The sequence below is a fragment of the Athene cunicularia genome, assembly GCF_003259725.1.
Source record: "Athene cunicularia isolate RWA chromosome 5 unlocalized genomic scaffold, athCun1 chr5_part1, whole genome shotgun sequence".
Taxonomy (NCBI): domain Eukaryota; kingdom Metazoa; phylum Chordata; class Aves; order Strigiformes; family Strigidae; genus Athene; species Athene cunicularia.
In genome coordinates this window covers 18158330-18178219 of record NW_020799101.1, presented here as the reverse complement: position 1 = coordinate 18178219, position 19890 = coordinate 18158330, and the positions used below count along the sequence as shown (strand labels likewise).

The following is a 19890-nucleotide window of genomic DNA, read 5'->3' as shown; positions in this document are numbered from 1 at the left end:
ACATTTGTCTTCGGGATCTGAAGACACAAATTATTTCTGATAAGACATGAGAAACCTGAAAATGTTTGAAAATTTACAGCAATTATAGATCTCATTAAGGACACACTTTCTGTAACAACAATACATTTACCACACTGGTCAAATTTCAGCTGAAATAATAGATATTTAGACTGCAATTTGCATTTGATTCTTATCTAACAACATCCACAAAAATTCAAAATAACTTAGACCTGAAAAAAATCAGAATCTACCCTTTTCTGAAGATTGAGGCTATTTCTGTTTTTACTTCCTGCCCTACCTATGTAACATTCATTAATTCTTACCACAAAATGTCTGTATGTGTCCTAACTGAAATTTATAACTTTGGTGGTAAAGTGCAGTTTCCCAAGTAGAGGTCTGGTTAAGAATCTTTCAAAATGAAAAGCACTACACAAGTAAGACATTTTACTTAATCTTCACCCTACAAAACTTAAAAAATTAATTAAAAAATTTAAATTTCTTAATACAGGTTGAAAATATACAGACCAGTCTCCAGTGATCTGTCTGTATTTTCTTCACTAGTCAAATTAATACAGATGATATCTTGCATGAACCTGTAACAGGATAGTTTCAAGGCACTGCACATGAAGTGCAGCATAGCAGTAAAAGCTGAGGGCATTTAAAACATCAATCCAGAAGACATACATGCTTTCTCAGCATCTCTTTAAATTAGAGCAAAACAGATTGGGTGGTTAAAAAAACCCCAAACCAATCAGGACATAAGGCTGTCAGGGGAGCAGTCTTCTGCAATAAAAAGGGGTTTTATTTGCACATCCTAAAACTCGTTGGTGCTCCATTTAGTAAGATCCAGGGCTTTTTTCCTCAAAGAGGGAAGGTCTGTCTTACAGCAGCCTGCAGATCCCCCTGGGGTAATAGGAGCAGTAGCTAGTAAAACATGGTGGGCTTTTTTGCTTGAAGAACACTTTTACCTACATTTGAACAAGTTCAACCTGCACTTAATAGCTCTCAAACCGACTTATCTCCCTGAGAGAACCAGATGCTCTAAATGGCATCAGTGAATTACCACTACTGATATATGATTTTATATTACATCTGTGAATTTTTCACCTGTCTGTCTTTGTCAGCTTTTAGAGTCTCCATGATGACTTGTAGTTGTTCTTTATCTTTTATCAGCTCTTCACTCAAGGTCTCCAGATCCTGATTACTTTGCTTCTCTTTCTCAATTTGATTTTGCAACTTCTCAATCTGTGTGGAGAAAACACACCAGCACACAGCTTGACACAATGACTGTTTGCACTTAAAGTTATTTTGAAGACCAGAGAAGAATGAGATGGGGACTATGGCTGAAAGATGTAATCCCTCCCTTCTGCAGCTTGCCAGTCTTAGAGGAAGAAATGGACTGTTTTGTTCTTCTCACAGTGCCAAGAGTCTCCTTCATGCCTATTAAGATCAGAGCATATGAGGTACAGCAGTGCGAAATGCTTCACCTGCCTGCCTGATACCCTGTTGCACTCCTGTCATCAGTGATTAATCTTTGAGTGCTCATCTTTCTGAGGGACTTGACTCATCCCAGCATCTCCACCACTGAATGCTTTAATCCACCAGTAATGCAGAGAAAGGTATTAAGACAATTCAGTGAACAACAGAATTAAAAAAAAAAACAAACCCAAAACAAACCAGGAACAGAGGAAAAACACTGGAGTTTCCAAGTTTACCTTCCCTCTCCCTGTGCTCTGCTGGCCCTCTGTGTTCCCCAGCGGGTGACAATACTGGATTTGAATGATTTGTGAATGAGGTCCCAGTCCTACTATGAATGATCCCTCCCCTTTTGAAAGTTGTACTCATAATGCACTGAAAAGCAGTAGCTCTTCAGTGTTCTGAAGCAAGAGGTTCAGAGAGCTATACTCCCCAAGTCATAAAATAATCCTTTTTATGCTTGTAAAGTACTGTGAGCACCTACAGCTCCGCACAAGTATCAGCTCATTTTTTGTTTTGCTATTATGAACTTTGCCAACAGTGAAAATGTCAGTGAAAAAGGTATTAACAATAATTCTTACAAGTTGGAAATAGCTGGAGGCTGGGCTCTGCCTATGTCAACACGTGCCTCATTACAGGAAGTGTTTAAACAAGCAGGGGCTGCCCAGATTGGAGATAAGAAGGGCTTAACAGTTAGAAATGTAACCATGTTAAGGTTCACTGGCCTCAGAGGAGCTGTTCAGAGAAAGCTGGAACAAACTCAGTAACTCAGCAATAGCTGGTCTTCATTAGCACCTCCCAGAAAACTGGAGGCAAGTAAGAAACTACTGTTTACAGCTTGTTTCAGTCCAAGTCAGGAATGCAGAGAAAACAGATAGGTGCTTGGACTGCTACTACTTGACTATGCCTGAAAGGAGGGTTTTCTATTATAAGTTCATCTGAAAACTTTGCAAGAAAGGAAAAAAATGTATACACTACTTTTCCTTCATATCATCTCCTCTTTGTATTATCTGAATAATCTTGTTCTGGCTACATGATCCTTCCAAGCACTAGATAGCCATTCATACTCAACACTTCTTGAAAGTCTCAGAGCGTGGCAAAATCTGACTCCACTTAAACCACTTTAGGGAGGCAAGATTTTACTATGGCTATCTCAGAAAAGTTACCCAAAAAAATCACCAAACACAGATGCACACAACATTTGAGAAAAAGAACTTATTTATCTCGTCTATGACTTTATACGTGCTTGTCTTTAACAATCCTTAAGAACTGCTGCCCTTTCCTCTGCCTACTGTAGTGACCATTCTGCAACAAATCAGGTTATTTCCCTGATTATTCCCCTTTCTCCTACCACACCCCCTGCATACCCTCTAAGTTAGGGGATACCTGTGCGAGAGATATAAATACATGTTAGAGAAAGAAAAGATTAAAAACCAAAACCAAATTCAAACATCTCAAGATTATTTTATGTATCAAGTATCAGGTTTCTGTACATTGAGAGACAACCGTTTGTCTTGCATAGACTACAGAATACTGTCTACTAGCATTTTTTCCCCCAAATCTCCCTGAATGGGAGGTGAAATCCAGCAACTTGACTGGCCTGTGGTATTCAGTCAACAGCTCCTATCCTATTCTATGTTTCTCTGGTGAAGAGTTCATGCATTTCAACTGCTCTCAATAGTAGTATTTTTACTTGCCATTTCTTTTACTCGTTGGTCTGATACAGTGCCCCCTTTCACCACCCAGGCATTCCCCACTACTGATTTTTGCCTTATTTAACTACCAGACCTGTAAATGACCCCACCATATCAACGCATTCATCATCATCAAAAACATCAGACTAATTCTGCAATCACAACTGTTGGCACCAATACAGTGCCAGAACAAGAGGTGCCCCACAGGAATGTGCCTAGGGGAAAGCCAAAGTTTGACCATAGTTGTTCAAGTGACTTAAATTGCTGTACACCACAGGTATCTGCTGAGTGCTTTATATGCCTTGATCTCAAATTTTATGCATGTAAGTTAAAGCTGGAGTGAATTACTCATACACAACAGGTCACAAATGTGAGTGTGGATGGAGGACTACAGTAAACTGAATTTCTGCAGTTTTCCTTGTTCACAGAAGAAAAACAAGAAGCAGAACTGGTATCTCAACTTGGCAAAAGAATCTCTCCAGAGGATGGAATGATGCAGTGATGGATATCTGTTCTCCTCTGCAGAGGAACTGGCACTCTGCTAGTTACAATCCATGACCAGCATTTCATATCCAGACTCTTTCTCCCCTTGTTGGTTAAAGCATAAAGTTAGTCCATAGGCAGGCCAGAGAGGTCTGAAATCTTCATTTCAGTCTCACACTCAGAGGTTACAGCAGTAATAGAAGAAGGAGAAATAAGCCTTATATTCTGAATAATTTAGCAAAGGTAGGATTGTGGAAAACACTGACATGGAAATTTTTTATACTCAGACTAGCAAGCATCCTCTTTCCCCACTGGCACTTGGCTCAATTAATCAGAGTTTAGGATGCAAGTTACTAGTCAGACGAAAATAAAGCTGGTGGTTGGAGGTGAACTCAGCACTGTTTCACAAAGACAAGCACTGAGCTGGCATTTAAGCTAAATGTAATCACAGTTAATAATAGAGTGTAATACACATATATATATAAATAAATTGAAGAAGTGATGACTTTCATGTTTGTTACAAAGATTAAAAGAACCCAGATCTTTGCAAGAGGGAGATACAAGAAAACTTCTAATAGCCAAAAGGACAAGACAAAAAGAAAGAGGTGGTCCAGGACTACGGACAACGAAAGATTTATTTAAAAATACACTAACCTGAATTCACTTGTGTGATTTATTTAACTTTCATGGAAACAATATTAAAACTTTCAAGCAAACAAAATAGTTCTACATAGCCATGGCTTCCTTGCCTAGCAGTGACTGCTATAAGATGACAACAAGGGACACAATCAATAGTATAATCTGACAGGGGCAAATGAGCACCGAAGAACAGCTTTTTCAAAACAAGAACAGTCACTTTTGCTTACAATGATGCACATACATAGGCAGAAGTAGAAGGCAATAGAATACACCAGTGTTACAATGCAATTAAATAGATGAGCCCTAAAACATGCTCAGACTTCTGGGGAACATAGGTGAATACTCTGCAATCCCTCATAGTTCAGGAATGCCATACAGCCCTGGGTGCACTGTGTTTAAAAACCTGAGAGGTCTGTTCATGTGAGCAAATTTACCTTTTTGCTAAGCTGCTGATTTTCTTTTTCCAGTTCCACAAACTTTAGGCTGCTCTCTCTGGAAGTCACAGAGGCATCTCTCAGCTCTTGGATTGTGTTCTGCAGGCTCTGATTATCCTTCTCTAGCTTCAGTATGCGACTCGAAGCACATTCATTCAACTCAAACACAAAGGACTTTCTGGCTGTTGAAACATGAGAATCAGAAGATGGTAGTAACCAGTTCACAAACATATCCTTTCCTAGGTCCTTAAGATTCACTTGTATGAAGATAATTGCAGTCCAATCCTTATCATTTCAGCTTGACTGCTAAGTAAACACTGTTAAAAACAGAACCCATTTTCAAAGATAAGAATTAAGACCTTTAATAGGGAAGTATCAGAACAGATAAACATCTTAAAAGTTACTTTCTTAACTCTTCTTTAAGAGGCTTTAGCCATGTTAGCAGCGTGTTTAATGTTAGTAGCAAAATATACTTTGATACGCTCTCATACTTCTATCAGAGAAATAAATTGAGGCAGAAGGTAAAACCACTGCAAAGTGTTTTTTAAAACAGCAAGATGGTACACTTCCAAAAGCTAATGAAAACTTAGGTAGTCAATCATATTTAGTCATGGGAAAAATTCTTTAAAAATTGAGTTTCAATGCTTATCATCGCAGCTACTTCATCAAGAATATGCTGAATCAGGGAGGATATTTTAGGTATCCCAGCACAAGACATCAATCAGAATGCTGACCATAGAGAACTGTCTGAAGATGAAATCTCAAAACTAACTAAATTTATGCAAGTTTTACAACAGAGATGTTATTTTACTCTAAATGCTTGTAGATCAAAAGTCTCACTACCTCTGAGCCTCAACTCCTAGCACCAAAGTCTCATTGTTCTGTTCGTTTTTCTGCTCAGCACCTGAATAAGAGCAACCCTCTGTTTCACATGGAATAATTGCTACCCTTCACCTCAAAACCATGTTCCACATGAATTTGACTTTAATGTTGTCTTCAAGTCTCACAATTATTCACTCCTGCTAAATAATCAGCACTATTACATACAGCACACTGAGTACTTTAGAACTCACAGGTTTCTGAGAATGGTAAAATCCCACTTGTCTCTTTTATGGAGCATCACCTGGGAAGTTTTGGTCAAATTAAGACTCATAGAGTAAACATTAACTAAATGCTCCAGTTGAGTTCTGTCCTGAAGCAAAGTCCACCTAAATTACTTATTTTTTAAATTATTTTGAATAAAACATTCCAAACTAGCACGTGAAATTTGCTGCTATCTGTCACCCTTGCAGACTCAACTTGAAATCTAGGAACAGGAGGTTTTCCAGAAGAGCTTTGTAGACTGACTCCATTTGTACAAACAAGCTGCATTCAGAACAGCAACGTGCATTGAAATGGAACTTCTTAAAGAGAATTATTGTAAAAGTATGACAGCACTTCTGTAAAATAACGTCAAGTTTCAAAGTTCAGTGTTCTTATTAAAATCAGGCTTCCTTTACTAATTTCTTTTTCCTACTGAATACAAAAGATTACTGATGTTCTCAGTTCCTCTTATGCTCTTTATCTCTGGTTAATCAGAGGTTCTAGAGCTGCAGTTCTGAAATGCTAAGCATCAGTGCAGTGAAGCAATCTCAGCTTTTTTCATTTTTTTTTAAACCACTCTGTTGAGCAAGTTTTGAAAGTTATGTTTCACAGAAATTAATAAATAAGAGATAACAAAACTAGCATCTTTCCTTCCATTACATCACTTGTGAAATCAAATCAGGAAGAGGACAAAACTTGCTATCTGAAACAAGCCAGAACATAAGACAGTTTTACATTCTCTTTAAATAAGCTTAATCAAAACTTTTAAGTTTTGACAGTGTTTTTTCCCCACTGACTAATATAATAAGCAATATCCTTGATTACACATAAGGAGGAATAGAGTGCCATTCACTCCTCAGGCTAAGGTAAACCTGCTTTGCAAGATTATGAATTAAAAGTATCAATTAATTAGCCATTAATCTTTGTAAAGAGAACTCAGATCCTAGACAGCAAGTAGATTTGAGAATTGATGTCAGGCACACATTCCGTTATTTTACAAAACAAAGCTGCTGTTCTAGACAGCTTTACTGAAAACTGAACACCTGCTTATTCTAATTTATTCCTTTGTCTTCAAGTTAAACTGTTCCTGGTACATAAAACCAAACACACAAGTCTTAGCAGAATCAGGTGAGTAATCAATAAAAGCTGCAAGGTGAATTGCAAGAAATAGCTTATATTTTCCATGTTCCATTTAGCATTGTTATTTAGGCTGGTATTATGGACAGAAACCATAATGACTAGTGAAGGAAGCATTAGTTATGTTTGTGATAGTTACAGAAATCTAATCAACCATTAAAAAAAACCCCAACCATCCAGTTATTTTAACTGTACACATTTTTCAGTATCTAGTAAAAATAAATGACTTCAGCATACACTGCTTCCTGGGACTTAAAGACCAGCTAATTGTCTGTACTAATTGTACTAAAGAATACTAAAGATCACAGAATCCTCCCAGCCATTCAGTTAGAAATATCCAGTGTTCAATATGACATTTCTGCTTTCTCATTTATAAAGTTGCTTTTTAAAAATCATTTTACTTAAAAGTCACTCTCTTGGTGATGAACAAAATCAAAGGAAAAAAATTTAATGCTTTCAAAAAAAGTGAAAGAAACTAGAATGAATACGTTTCAGAAGTTCAAAAAAACTAAGTTCAAAGTGAAGTGGCTGAATGAGGGAAGTTCTCTAAGTTGGACTGAACTTCTGTTCCCATCTACTCTGAAAGAGACCACAAACACAACAACACTATCAACACCACAACACAAGAACAGCTACCCCAGCTGGTACTCACTATCTGCAAGATCTGTGCTTTTAGACAGTTGTTCTAGTTCCCAGCCTAGGTGTGCAGACTCGTTCATGCTCTGTTTCTGTGCAATCTCCAGGACCATGTTCTCCTCCAGCAGCTCCTCAATTCTCTTCTTGTCTGTGTCCCGGTCCTGTAAAAGACACGCATGAATGAAAATACACATTCAGCTTATCCGTAAGATTGTTCTGGCAGCTGAACTGCTACAAGCACAACTTATGTTGGAAGGTAGAAGAATCTCCTTCTACACCGTGCTTTTATACTGAAATACATGTACAGCATTAAAAGTTTGCTGTGGGCTACCATACATGTCACAGAATGCAGTGCAAAGACAACTGACTGGCCCTGTTCAGAGTCAGCTCAGGCCCATGATACACTTGGAGGGAGGATGATGGGAATGAGAACATACTGGGTGATGACAGGACCAGTATAAGCCACCGCTAGTAAGGCAGGCTGGATTCAAGCTATCTCCAGAGCTAAGCTCTTCAAAAACATGTATCATCATGCATCGAAACACTAGACATATGGATTGGCGAGTAACACCTGCCTCCTAATCTGGGTTTTAAAATACCCAGAAAACAGATATGGAGAATGAATCCATCATTGCTCCTTGTGATTATTTTGGCCATTTGCATTTGTGGGAGCTTAAGGGGTGCCTCAGAGGGTCCCAAATTTTCAGAAAGCATTACACAAAAATTCAAGTCACCCAGAAAAGCATCATTCAAAATCACTGGCCACTTTTGAAAAGCTGGAGCATGACATGACCCTTATAATGCCCTGAATCAATCATTAAACCTAACTCCACACAGCACCCTCAACATCTTTGTTTCCAACAGACCCTGTTGGAAACCCTATGCAGCTAACCCCCTACACAGTTAAACCCACAAGGATTTAAAACGCAGTGGGTAAGAGGAAGACTTTTAAGTAAAACAGAAGAGATGAAAGAGTTCTTTATGATTTCTAGGGGAATTATAAAATCCAACGTTGCTTTTTGTTTGTACACAATAATATGCCACTTTTTACATTTTCTTGTATATGAAGCAATAAGCCATATGTCTGATTAACAAATAAATACATTTTGAAATTTTGTGTCTTTTATGGAAGTAATGGATTCTTAAACTTACTGTAATGGCTGGGAGTTTTGTTTCCAACAAGAAAGATAATTTCCTACAGTTGATTTCATTTCCTGTATCTAAGACATTTCTACTTAACTGACAGATTTTAACATCTCCATTACCAATATGTATGAAAGCAATCTGTATTTTAAAACTGTGATATACCTTCTCGCATAAAATTAAATTCAGTCTCACGCAAAGTAGCATTGGCAATATTTACAATGTTAACATTATAGTATTTCAAGAATTCATGTACCCAAAATTCAAACTAAAGGCTTCTAAAAGCACTGTTGATTTATTTGCCTGTTTCCACTGGTTTCTGTGACATGAATCTGTGACTTAGCATAAAAACAGAAGTTCAAAAATTAGTATAATGAAAAAAAGAGGGTATACCAGCTCTACATCATGAAGTTTGGACTTCAACTGCAAATTTTCCTTCTCTAATTCATGAAGTTTATCACCACGAGCTCTTGCCATTGTTAGCTGTTCTTCTAGCATGGCCTTTGTTTCAATTAATATGATGTTGTCCTCTCTTAACTCCTACAGAGAAAAGGTAACAATGTTAATCTATTTATATAAACTGACTTTTCAAAAATGAGGTGGATTTCATAAACTGACATTGCAAATCACAAGAAAGAAATCTGACATGTTTCTCGGTTTCATAAAAATGTTTTTACCTGATACTTTTATGGGAGATATTGTGTTTAATTATCTGTGAGTCATTAATACAAGTAAATATAATATTTCTTATTGTTTTTTCCTGAATTTTAGAAGTTTGAGTTCTTTTTGCTTTATATGAGGCTAGATCAAGCGGTGCACCAAAGAGACTCAAGACAGAGGAGCAACTGTTCAATTCCAATTCCACTGTTACAGTACCATTTACTTAGCAAACTCACTATAGTTTCTAGTTTCCTGTTTCAAAATAGATTTTTTACTTCCAAATTATATATTACAGTGTATTCAAAACATGCTGAGGAGCATTATCCATTAATATATACTATGGCCATATCCCTGTTTCAGTTCACTTACATGTGAATGTCTGTTTATTAAAATTTCTCTCTCTCATGAATAGGAATTCAATTCACTTAAACAAAAGAAGTTGTTTTATACTTAACACACACCCTGCCCCAGCCCCAATAAATACATGAGCATTAATTGCACAAGCCATGTTGTTTATCCATTATACTTTTTTTGTTCTGTTTTTACTGAGTAAAAGTTTAACTTGTTATTCTGCTGTAGCAACAGCATTAGAAACAAATTAATTACACTGCACTCTGAATGTTCCCTGCAAAGCAACAAATGAAGCTCTGTATTCAAGTGTCTTATCTCCAGAAACATGAAATGTTCAAAGCAAAAACCTAGCCATGTATTCTTGGTCATGTTTTAAAAACATTTATTAAATGTCCTATTTCAAGCTATAGTACCTCACTGCTAGCTTCTACTCTTCCTGATACTCAGATAAGTCTTGAGTCAGATACAGAATTTTCCATGGCAGGAACACACCAGCATTTAAAAGATTAAATGAATACAGGAAGGATTTTTGCCCCAAAGAGTTACAACAGGGCAAGAACTAGATTTACTTGACTCTCTAAAGAAATTTCCTTTTTTCTCACTTTGCTTTCCTCTCTCTTTTCTCCATCCTTCCTGCTGCTCCAATGAAATATGCAAAACCAGAAAATGTGAACACAGGCAGGATAAAATGCTTATGGCTTGACAAGTTTATTCCTGGACAACTGTCTTCAAAATGTGAAGTCTCATCAGTGTTCATGTCTGCTTTCTCAGACCACAAACATCCAAACCAAGTAGATTCCTGAAAGATCACCAGGCATGAGCAAATCACTTTCACTGCTTCATCAGCAACTACCTTCCCATTTTTCAGGGTAGAATCAGCCTTAAGAAGCCTTATTGGCTCAGTTATTTAAAAAACAGAAAAAAGAAGACAGCTGTAAAGCATGAGTTAAGAGTGTCTGATGACAGCTGCTCTCCTCTCCTTTTGATAATACAGGTCACCATGATTTAACAGCCTTATATAGCAAGTAATCTTAGTTGTTTGCAGCATCTTGACTGTAGATGCGTAATATGGAAAGTCTACCTTATGCAGTACCATATTGCCCTTGATCTCCCAGGGGATCAACTACCAACATGCAAAATATGAGAATAAAAATCTCCCTACTACAGTAGTATTAAAAGGACAAGTATGTTAGTGCTTGTGAAGTGGTTCGACTACTGCAATTAAAATGTCTGAGTATGCAAGTAACTAAAATAACAGTAATACTGAAACACTCATTTTATAGAACCAGCATTTTGGGCCAAGTCTGATCTAACAGGGTCAATTCAGGGTGGGCAAACTAAAAAGGCTGACACTAAACTGATGACAGAGCAGAGGAAGTAGACAACACAAAATGTTCTGGGTGTCATGTAAGCTGCCAGAATACCTGTAATGAAACAGTAACATGACAAGAGTTTGGTTTGCCAGATCATCACACTCAATCTGGACCACAGCCCTAAGAAGTAAGGTGGTGTCTGACCTCAAAAACATGGCCTCAGAACTATCCCCAAAACTGCCTACCAAGCAGGAACTAGTTATTTTAGTGTCTCATGAAGAGTCAAGCTATGTGCCAAGCACATACTATATCAAGGCTGTGGTACAAACCACACACCACTGGGAGCTGCAATTCATGGAAGCCTGAAACACTTTCCATCAAGCGCCCAGGAGGGGTGGACATGTCAGTTCAAAGCAGTTCTGATGAAATCTTTAATTAATAACTTGGTGGAAAAAGTATGCTATGGCAAGGTCAACATGGCTCACTGGTGTACCCATGATCTGAGGTTGTCTTAATATTGGAAAATTCATGTAATATAAGTAATTACTCCATGGGAGCTTTGTAGAGTTATATCTCAAGGCCTGGAAGGTAAAATTATCCTAAGTAAAACATGTCAGCACTAACATCTCCCAGAAGTTGCTGGGATAACATAGTTGACCTAAAAACCATGTCTAGCTACAAATTGCACTTGTTAGCCAATCAGCAAGTGATGGTCATAGGGTAGTGGTGCTTAACAAACCCACCAAAATTACTTTGTAGATATATTTATTTCTAAATTGACAGCAAAGAGTTGGGTGTGGATTTTTTTTTTTTTTAATACACTGAATTTATTAGGCAAGGGGTTAAAAAATCCTTTTGTTTTAGATCACTTAAATTGTGATGGTTTAACATCCAACATAATGCTGCTTTTGTAATCTCTAAAATAAATTACATATTGTGCTTTGATCCTGTATCACTGTGCCTTGAAATAGCTTTAAGAATGTGCAGCATGTACCTATATGGTTACAATCATCGCTGGGGTAAGAGATTGAACAATCAGGGTGTGTTGCTACTGGAAAACATTTTCAGAAATTAAAGTAGCAATCAGATTGTTTAAATCTGACACTAGGGAATTTGCACATGAACCCAGAACTAGTTATTAAACAGAGTTCAAAACCCTCCCTTCTGACCATTCAGAAGCTGCCCCTATTGAGCCATGATACAGTTAACACCTTGTGACAATAAAACATTGCTTTGGACAGCTATATGAGAACATAAGAGATGTTTTTGCTTTTTTTTGCCATCACAGAAATTCCTCCTGTCATCCCGCATGGAAACAGGATTGCAGTGAGGAGGAGGAAGAATGGGCAAGGCAGACTCCCTGGCCTCAGAAAATAATCTGATCTCTCCTGGAACAGCACAAGTTTCAATAGAGAGGAATGGTGGAGGGAAGATTTACATTGGAGAAGCATCTCCTTGGAGGAAGCCCTGCACTAAGCCTGTTCCTCCACATTCACAGTTACAACCTCATTCAGCCACCCCAGCAGGAAGGTCTCCAGAGCATATTCATATCCATGTTCCTTAAACGATGGTCAAATTAAAACGTAATTTCTGAACAGCTTTGTCAAGACATACAGAGAAGTAAAACACACATGCCTAAAGGAGTTACGTTCACATAAAGACTTACTCCTTTTGCACTCCTTCCTGCAATAGCTCCTTAAATCTCTTCCTGCCGTCACTGCTGATTTGTATTATGTGCTTTCAGAAACCAGTTCTAAGCCTGCTCTCAATTCCTAAAGCTTGTCACGGTATCATACACAGAATACATGCCATACTTTTTGATCAAATTACCAAATGTGTATGTGAAGTACAAGAAGGAAAAGATTCTAAGTGTTTATTTAATAGCTTTCTGCATTGATGCACAAAGGTAAAACCACTTTTTCTTCTCACTTACCCATTTGGTACTGCTTTACATCCCTGTCAAGACCCCATGAGCCTTAAGGTATCACATTACCATAGAAAAGTGGCTTATGCTGTACTTTATGCACCTGCATTTTCACTGCTGTGTCTCTAAGATTTGTTCAGGTCTTAAGACTTAGAGCTTAGGAACCAATCACAACCAGTAAACGCCATGAGATGAATCAGCACTGTCTAGTGGTAAAATTCTCTACCATGTTACATCCCTGTACAAATCTCACAACTTGGAATTGTAAGCCAAACTGTAGGTCTTTGAGGGAGTGGGAGGAATCTGAGCAGATGCGGAACTGACTCCGTTCATTAACCCTTCTTTTAGAGAGGCGGAGGATTTGAGACAGTTAAGACAAAAAAAATGAGGGACCATGGGAAGTTGGATACTGGCTACTATGCACAGGCTTTGTGCTACTCCATGACCATAAAAAAGACAGAATAGTGCCCTGTGGAATCCTCTGAATGTATCAGCATGAAACCAGTGGAGTTTGCCTGATGCTGCCACTGCTCCACACTGGCAGTCTGTGGCTGTGCCAAGACTTGATCAATGATGGAAGAGGGAGTGGTGAGAATGTAAAACTCTCTGGCTATTCTAGACCACGAACAGCCTGCAGACAGCTGTGTAATCCTGCCTCATATTAGAAAAGCTCAGTCCCTACAGCAGCGACAACTTTTGCTAGAGGTCCCACTGTGGCCTAGAATTGGAAAAGTGCCATATCAATGGGAAATAATCTTGGTCTCACTACTGTATTTCAGGGAGGTACCCTTGGAGAGCCAGCACTCATCTCTGACATTCAACACTTTCACTAAAAACTGACAGGCGGAAGAGGGAACGAGGAAAATTGGAACAAAGTTGAAACTGAAGTGGAGGTCTCTTTACTGAATGATATGTTAAGCAAGACTAGCATGCAGACAGCAGAGCAGGGAACTGCTGGCTCTAGGACAAGCAAGGAGTCTGAGAACTCAGGAACAGAAATATCTACTCCCTTGATCTCAGATGAAGACTGAAAAACTCCTCTCCTAGTTCCAGCTGAATTATCTGAGTAGCAAGTAGAAGCTAAGTGACTCCAGCACACTGCCAAAAGGGAAATGTCAGGATGACACACTGATAGGTAGTGTGCCAGGTTAATGCACGACTGATTTGCCAGCTTGAGGGAGGAAAACAGACACGGCTACATGCTTCTAATGTAAACTGGGAATTACTGAAAGGGAAGACAGGCTTTTGCAGGCTATTACTACCTTTAACAACCATCCATTGTAGTGAACCTATTCATAAGAAGCAGCAGCTAGCTGGCCCCTTAGGTTAGAGGGGGGAAAAAAAAAATCACCTACAAAGTAGAGTTTATAGAGCAGAAATAAGGTCTGTGTTCTCAGCCAGAGACCTGGCAAATGCAAGTTTTAACATCACTCTTCTACCTCAGACCTGGGATTTTATCTAATTATAATGAGGTGGTCAATTACTGAACCTCCATACGTTCACCAAGTCTGGATATTTACTTGACTTTGGCTGAAGTGTTATGCATGTGGTATTGAGAGTTCAGGTGAGAATGGCTCAAAGAACTGAAAGGAAAGAAAGTAAGAGCAGTTTGATGTAAATTTAAGGTCAGCCATGCTGTGAGCAATGAGTTAGTCTAGATCATTTTCAAGGTCCTTTCCAACCTAAGTTTATTAATAAATCTAGGAGGGCCACAGCTGCAGGTAACTAAGCTGAGTAACTGGCATTACTGCTGGAACAAAGCTGTATGTTTCTCATTGACATACCCTACTCAGGGCACTAGGGAAGATCCAAATTTTGTCTCCTTTCTACTATAAGCAACAGCTGCAAAAAGGGCTGGCTAGAATTTGTCATCTGAGGTCATGCTTAAAAATGCCCACCCATTTTAACAACAGTTGCATCTGCTACAAACCCCTAAGGAAAAACACCCAGATATTAATGTAGCTAATTTATACATGACATTTTAAATGTTGGTCAAAGGAACAACTCAGGAACACAGGCATTTTACCTAAGAGTAACTTCTCAAGGCTAGACTAAAGGCCTGGATTCTCTAAAAGAAGCATCCTGAAAAGGTCTGACCTGTTTAACCACATAATGCTGAACTAAGCAGAGATTATTAAAACTAATGGGTATTTATTTTTTGTGCACCAAGTCCCTCTTGACACTGAAAGAAGTTTCGATGTTGCTGTGTCAATAACTATGACATGTTATGAAATTTCCACTTACTCTGATGCTTTGCTACAGTCAGATCAATGAAAAATGACATGAGCCATTAAGGATTACTCAGCAAATCTTTCTCCCAATTTTCACTTGCCTCCATGCGAGCTTTGTAAAAATCCACGTCATGAAGTTTCTCTTTGCACCGAACAAGTTCCATCTCAAGTCTCTCCACACGGTTTGCCCTCTCCCTCAGAGAGTCGAGCTCATCTCTGTATGCTCGGGCAGAGCGAGCATCTGAGGCCAGGTGGATATTCTGTGACAAAAGAGGAATAAGTAGGAAAAAAAAAAAAATCTTAGTTAATACTTTAAAGCATGTTCTTTAAACTTGATTTTTATTTATTTACTTATTTTAAGCATAGGCAAATAGCATTCCCCTGGTTCAGGAGTAAGAGAACTCTCCTGCTAGTCAGTAAATTCTCTACAAGACAGGTTCTTCAGCCTGTTGGGACTGACATTTCTAATGCCTGATGCTGCACAAGCTTCAGGCATTACTAGGCTATTTGCAAGCTGAACAGATGAGAGTTCTCTCACCAGTGAAGTGTAAAGTGCAGCAATACTATGCCATAGCCATAATCATCAAACAGCTTGCTGGAGTAACATGATTTCTTCATTAAAAAATAAGCATAGTAGTATTTTTAGCCTCATGCTGAAAGTGGCATTTTTAAATAGAGAAGACTGTAACAGGAAAACGAGCCCATCATACCTCTTGTTTTATTTTTTGCAGTTCTAGGGTGAGCTGCTCAACTTCATGTTTAGAATCTACAAGCTGCTCAGTCTTCTCTTCCCTGAAAGAATTGGAAAAATCTTAGTAAGAATTCTTTTTTTCCTGAAACAGTACTGATTATATGGATGCTGCTAGGAATCTGGAAAGGAAAATAGAAATCTTCTAGCATATTCTGAACATAGTGCTTCTTAGTCATGACAGCTTCATAAAAACAAGAAGTTTTTTCTCATGATACCATAAACTTATGGATTTGAGTTAACAACTCTATTTTTATCCTAAGTGCCTCTGTTAAAATCTCATTGGTGCTCCTGCTGTCATAGATTCACTGGTCTCTGGACTTCCCACTAATAATTAAAAAGTGCAGCTAGCAGTTGGCATTTTGAAGACTGGAAGAGAGAGGTGAGAGACAAAAAGAAAAATGGAAGTAGTAATCACATCTATTTAAAGACCAGTTAAGAAAGAAGAAAGATGGAACACCCATACTTCCTACTGCTATGACTAAACTACTTGAAAGACATGATGCTGAGAGCTCCCATGGAGGCCAGTGTACTGAAGATGACAGGCACCTGCATTTTCAGGATGCACAAGACTAAACACACAAGTCTCTCTAAAAGTACAACTCATCGGTGACTCACAGCTCCTGCCGGATTCTTCTCAATTTAGCCTTTGTGTCTGCCAGCTCAACTGCAAGGTGCTGCTTGTCTTCATTAGAAAGAGGGCTGGCTGGGTTTGGTGAAGAATCTGGACTTGGTGCTTTCAGAGGACTTGGTGGTTGCTGAGACTGCAGATAATCTCTCTCTTGAGTGAGGTCTACAATGACCTGAAAATACAGAGAAGTATGTAGTGTCAAGAGATAAATAGTATAATTATACACTGTTTTTCAAATATCTAAAAATGAGTTATAAATGTAGAAAATTACTAGCATGGCATTATACAGAATTCAAATAATAGTCAGGAGGAAAGGTTACACAGAGGAGGAAAGGAATCTCCACTATGTTCAGACCACTAAAACATTCCCCTTCCAATGCTCAAAATAAGAATTCTGTTTTGCTTGAAGAATTCATAAAAACCTATAACTACTAACAGTTTTAACTAACACAATCACAGTCAAAAGCCTGACAGAAAATTAACATGTTAAAGAAGGTGAGAAGCCTCCTCCAGAGATCTGAAGGGAAAGGAACTGATGAGTCAGCAAAAGACATGGACATCTTCACAATGAAAAAAAATAGAGAAGACACTGGAACCCATGATGGTAGACATCAATGGAGAGACAGACAAGTAGTCACTCAAAGCTGAATGACTGAGCAGACATGCAGAGTCAAAATGCTCAAGACAAAGTCACAACTTCAAATATTTGTCTCTCCACTTCGTGGAGAGACCACTCCACTCCTCTTTATCAATCGTTTCACCACATCTTAGCGTTTACTCAAGAATCAATCAAAAAGTCAGAATCTTTCTACAGACTTTCAAGGTGCAGAAGAAATAGAAACCCAGTGCACAAACAAAATGAGAAAAGGAATAGAGCCTCCATCTGCTGCTTCACATGAGCTCTAGATAGGATAGATGAGTCATCATACTTCTGTACATTCATCTCTCTCATCAATGAGCCTCTTGAGGTGGAAAACCATATTCCTGGAGAGGGACTCTAGTTCTTCTGGGGCCATATCTGGGAGCTCCAGCCACTGCAAGTCAAAGACATTTTCCTGGTTGTGAGTCACCTAGGAACAGGAAAAAAAATAACGTCTTTCCACTGGTTGAGCTGTAAATTTGTTTGCTATATATGCTGCATCCTCCAGGTTCTTCTACCAATTAATTAAAAAACGTATCACATTTCACCAAAACCAGGTAGTAAATAAAAAACAACTACCTTAACTGTAACACTACCCAGCAATTTCTGGTATTTAGATTTTTTTATAATTATTAAGGCTGATTTTTAAGTGACCAGATATATATTATGATCAATAGCACATGTGCTTGCATATTAGAAGTATGCAATTGTCTTACTGCAAGCACTAAGGTGGTCACCACAGGGGTTTGAAGGGACTGATCCCACACTGAGCAGTCAGGCTGAGAAGAAGCTCTGCTTTCAATGAATTTGCAATCTGCAGCTGAAACAGCTGGGGAAGCTGCCTTTAGCAGTAATGTTTCTGGTTTCTGCTAGCACCTTTCAACTGCTGTCTTACCCAAACTGATTTTCTCTGAATGATTTCGCAGAAATATCATGCAAGTCTCTAAAGCTCAGTTAAAGACTGTTCCTGCTTTTGTCATAACCATGTACTTAGATCATCATGATTTTTTTTTTTTAAGCAGAACTGATTTTTTTTTAAGTGTTAAGAACAGTCCTGTCTTAGACTTTTGTTATTTGTTTCTCAAATCTGAGTGTACCAGGCTCTCCACACAGGCACACACTGACACCTGGCCACAGTCGGTGCCTGCTCCAGAAAGGTGCACTCAGCTTGGGCTGTTTCTGCAGGGCATTCCTTTGGGTCTCCAAAGCAAGCTGGCTCCTAATGCCTACCTGTATTTCTTCCCTCTAGAGAAACCATAGAGTCCAAGAATACTTGTCATTGGATCAAACAGAGTTTATGTCCAATTTCAGCTGCAGAGTATGCTTCTTAAGACCATCTGAATTATCACCATCTGTGTCTCACCTACCACAGGAATTGGGGACTAAGTGCGTACAGCACTGCAGCTCCTAAGCCATACAGGCTTTTTGGAAATAGTACACATGTATCCTTACAATCCCTTCTACGTATCCCATAACTGGCAAATGAGGCATTTACCACTGCATCTCTTTAGCCAAGTAATGTTCCCAGTATCTATCATTTTCATTATAAAATTTGATTGCAGTAACATGTTCAATCTTATTTTGGGGTTAAGTTCATGAATCCATTATGAAATTCCAAACATTAATATTTCATAGCAAAAAAACCCTGTTAAGTCAAAAAAGGGAGAGATCAAAAGTCAAAAATAGACAATACTAAGAGCCCTACCTCCTGAATATGTGACACAATAGAAGCTTGGGTTTCAATATCCAGTTGTTTTATTCTTTCAATAAACTCTTCTTTTCTTTCACACTGTTAAAAGAAAACACACCCTGAAACAGCACTACATATCCTAAAACTTATTGCACCATTTTTCATTTAAATTAAAAAAAAAAAAAAAAATCCCCACATCTCTAATGACAAAATGTTCAACATCTACACTTTGTCACACTAGAAGGTCTAACACTTCACTGCTCCATATGGAGCATGAATTGAATTATGCATTAAATTATTAAAACTTATTACAGTCAGTACAATTAGGGCTAAGTTAAATGGCTGGTTTTGCTCTTTAAAAACAAGTTCAACATATAATGAGATCAAGAGGTGGGGCAACAGCCGGAGAAAATCATCACAGCTTCATTAATGGAGCTGCACAAATGTAAACCTACATTTACATTGCATCATTTAACCTTTCTGCTTTGCTGTTTGCATTTTGCTTGGTTTTGGCAACGAGAAGAGATGCATCACTTTAGATACTTTTCACATCAATGCATAATGTTGCTTGCTGGACTAAATCAACATGTGCTTTAGATAAAAAATGGGGTTAGGAAACATTCTGAATAAAAATGAATGACATTTAAGACAAACAATAAATCTTTTGCTTAAGACTTTAAAAGAGGCAGAAGGCAGACATCTGCTATCTGCGCATCCGTGACTGTACACTAACAACATTATTGCCTTCTTATAACAACTCTGCATTGTGTAGAAGTTAAGCACTACTTAAAGTTTTTTTAAACTCATTTACAGTGTCCTTTTGGGGCTAGGTTCTGAGTCTCAGCCATTTATTTCACTGGGAGGAACCCCAGATCCATAAATGGGGACTGAGGATGCACAGCAGCTTGCCAGATCAGATCTTTATTCTTTGTGCTGCAATGAAACACCGAGATAGTTCAAATACGTAGACAGCTTTA

General features: G+C 38.3%; 1 protein-coding gene across 2 annotated transcripts in view; it reads right to left on the bottom strand.

Moving 5' to 3' along the window:
- Window positions 1–19890, bottom strand: part of CCDC88C (coiled-coil domain containing 88C) — a 99143-nt gene that overhangs the window by 28965 nt on the left and 50288 nt on the right. For both annotated transcript variants that reach the window (XM_026849483.1, XM_026849484.1), the window contains 9 exons: window positions 18929–19012; window positions 17513–17653; window positions 16571–16755; window positions 15915–15996; window positions 15306–15464; window positions 9119–9265; window positions 7599–7743; window positions 4727–4908; window positions 1108–1245 (listed from right to left, as the gene is read on the bottom strand). In XM_026849483.1, coding sequence (XP_026705284.1) covers window positions 1108–1245; window positions 4727–4908; window positions 7599–7743; window positions 9119–9265; window positions 15306–15464; window positions 15915–15996; window positions 16571–16755; window positions 17513–17653; window positions 18929–19012 — 1263 coding nt within the window. The remainder of the gene's footprint in view (window positions 1–1107; window positions 1246–4726; window positions 4909–7598; window positions 7744–9118; window positions 9266–15305; window positions 15465–15914; window positions 15997–16570; window positions 16756–17512; window positions 17654–18928; window positions 19013–19890) is intronic.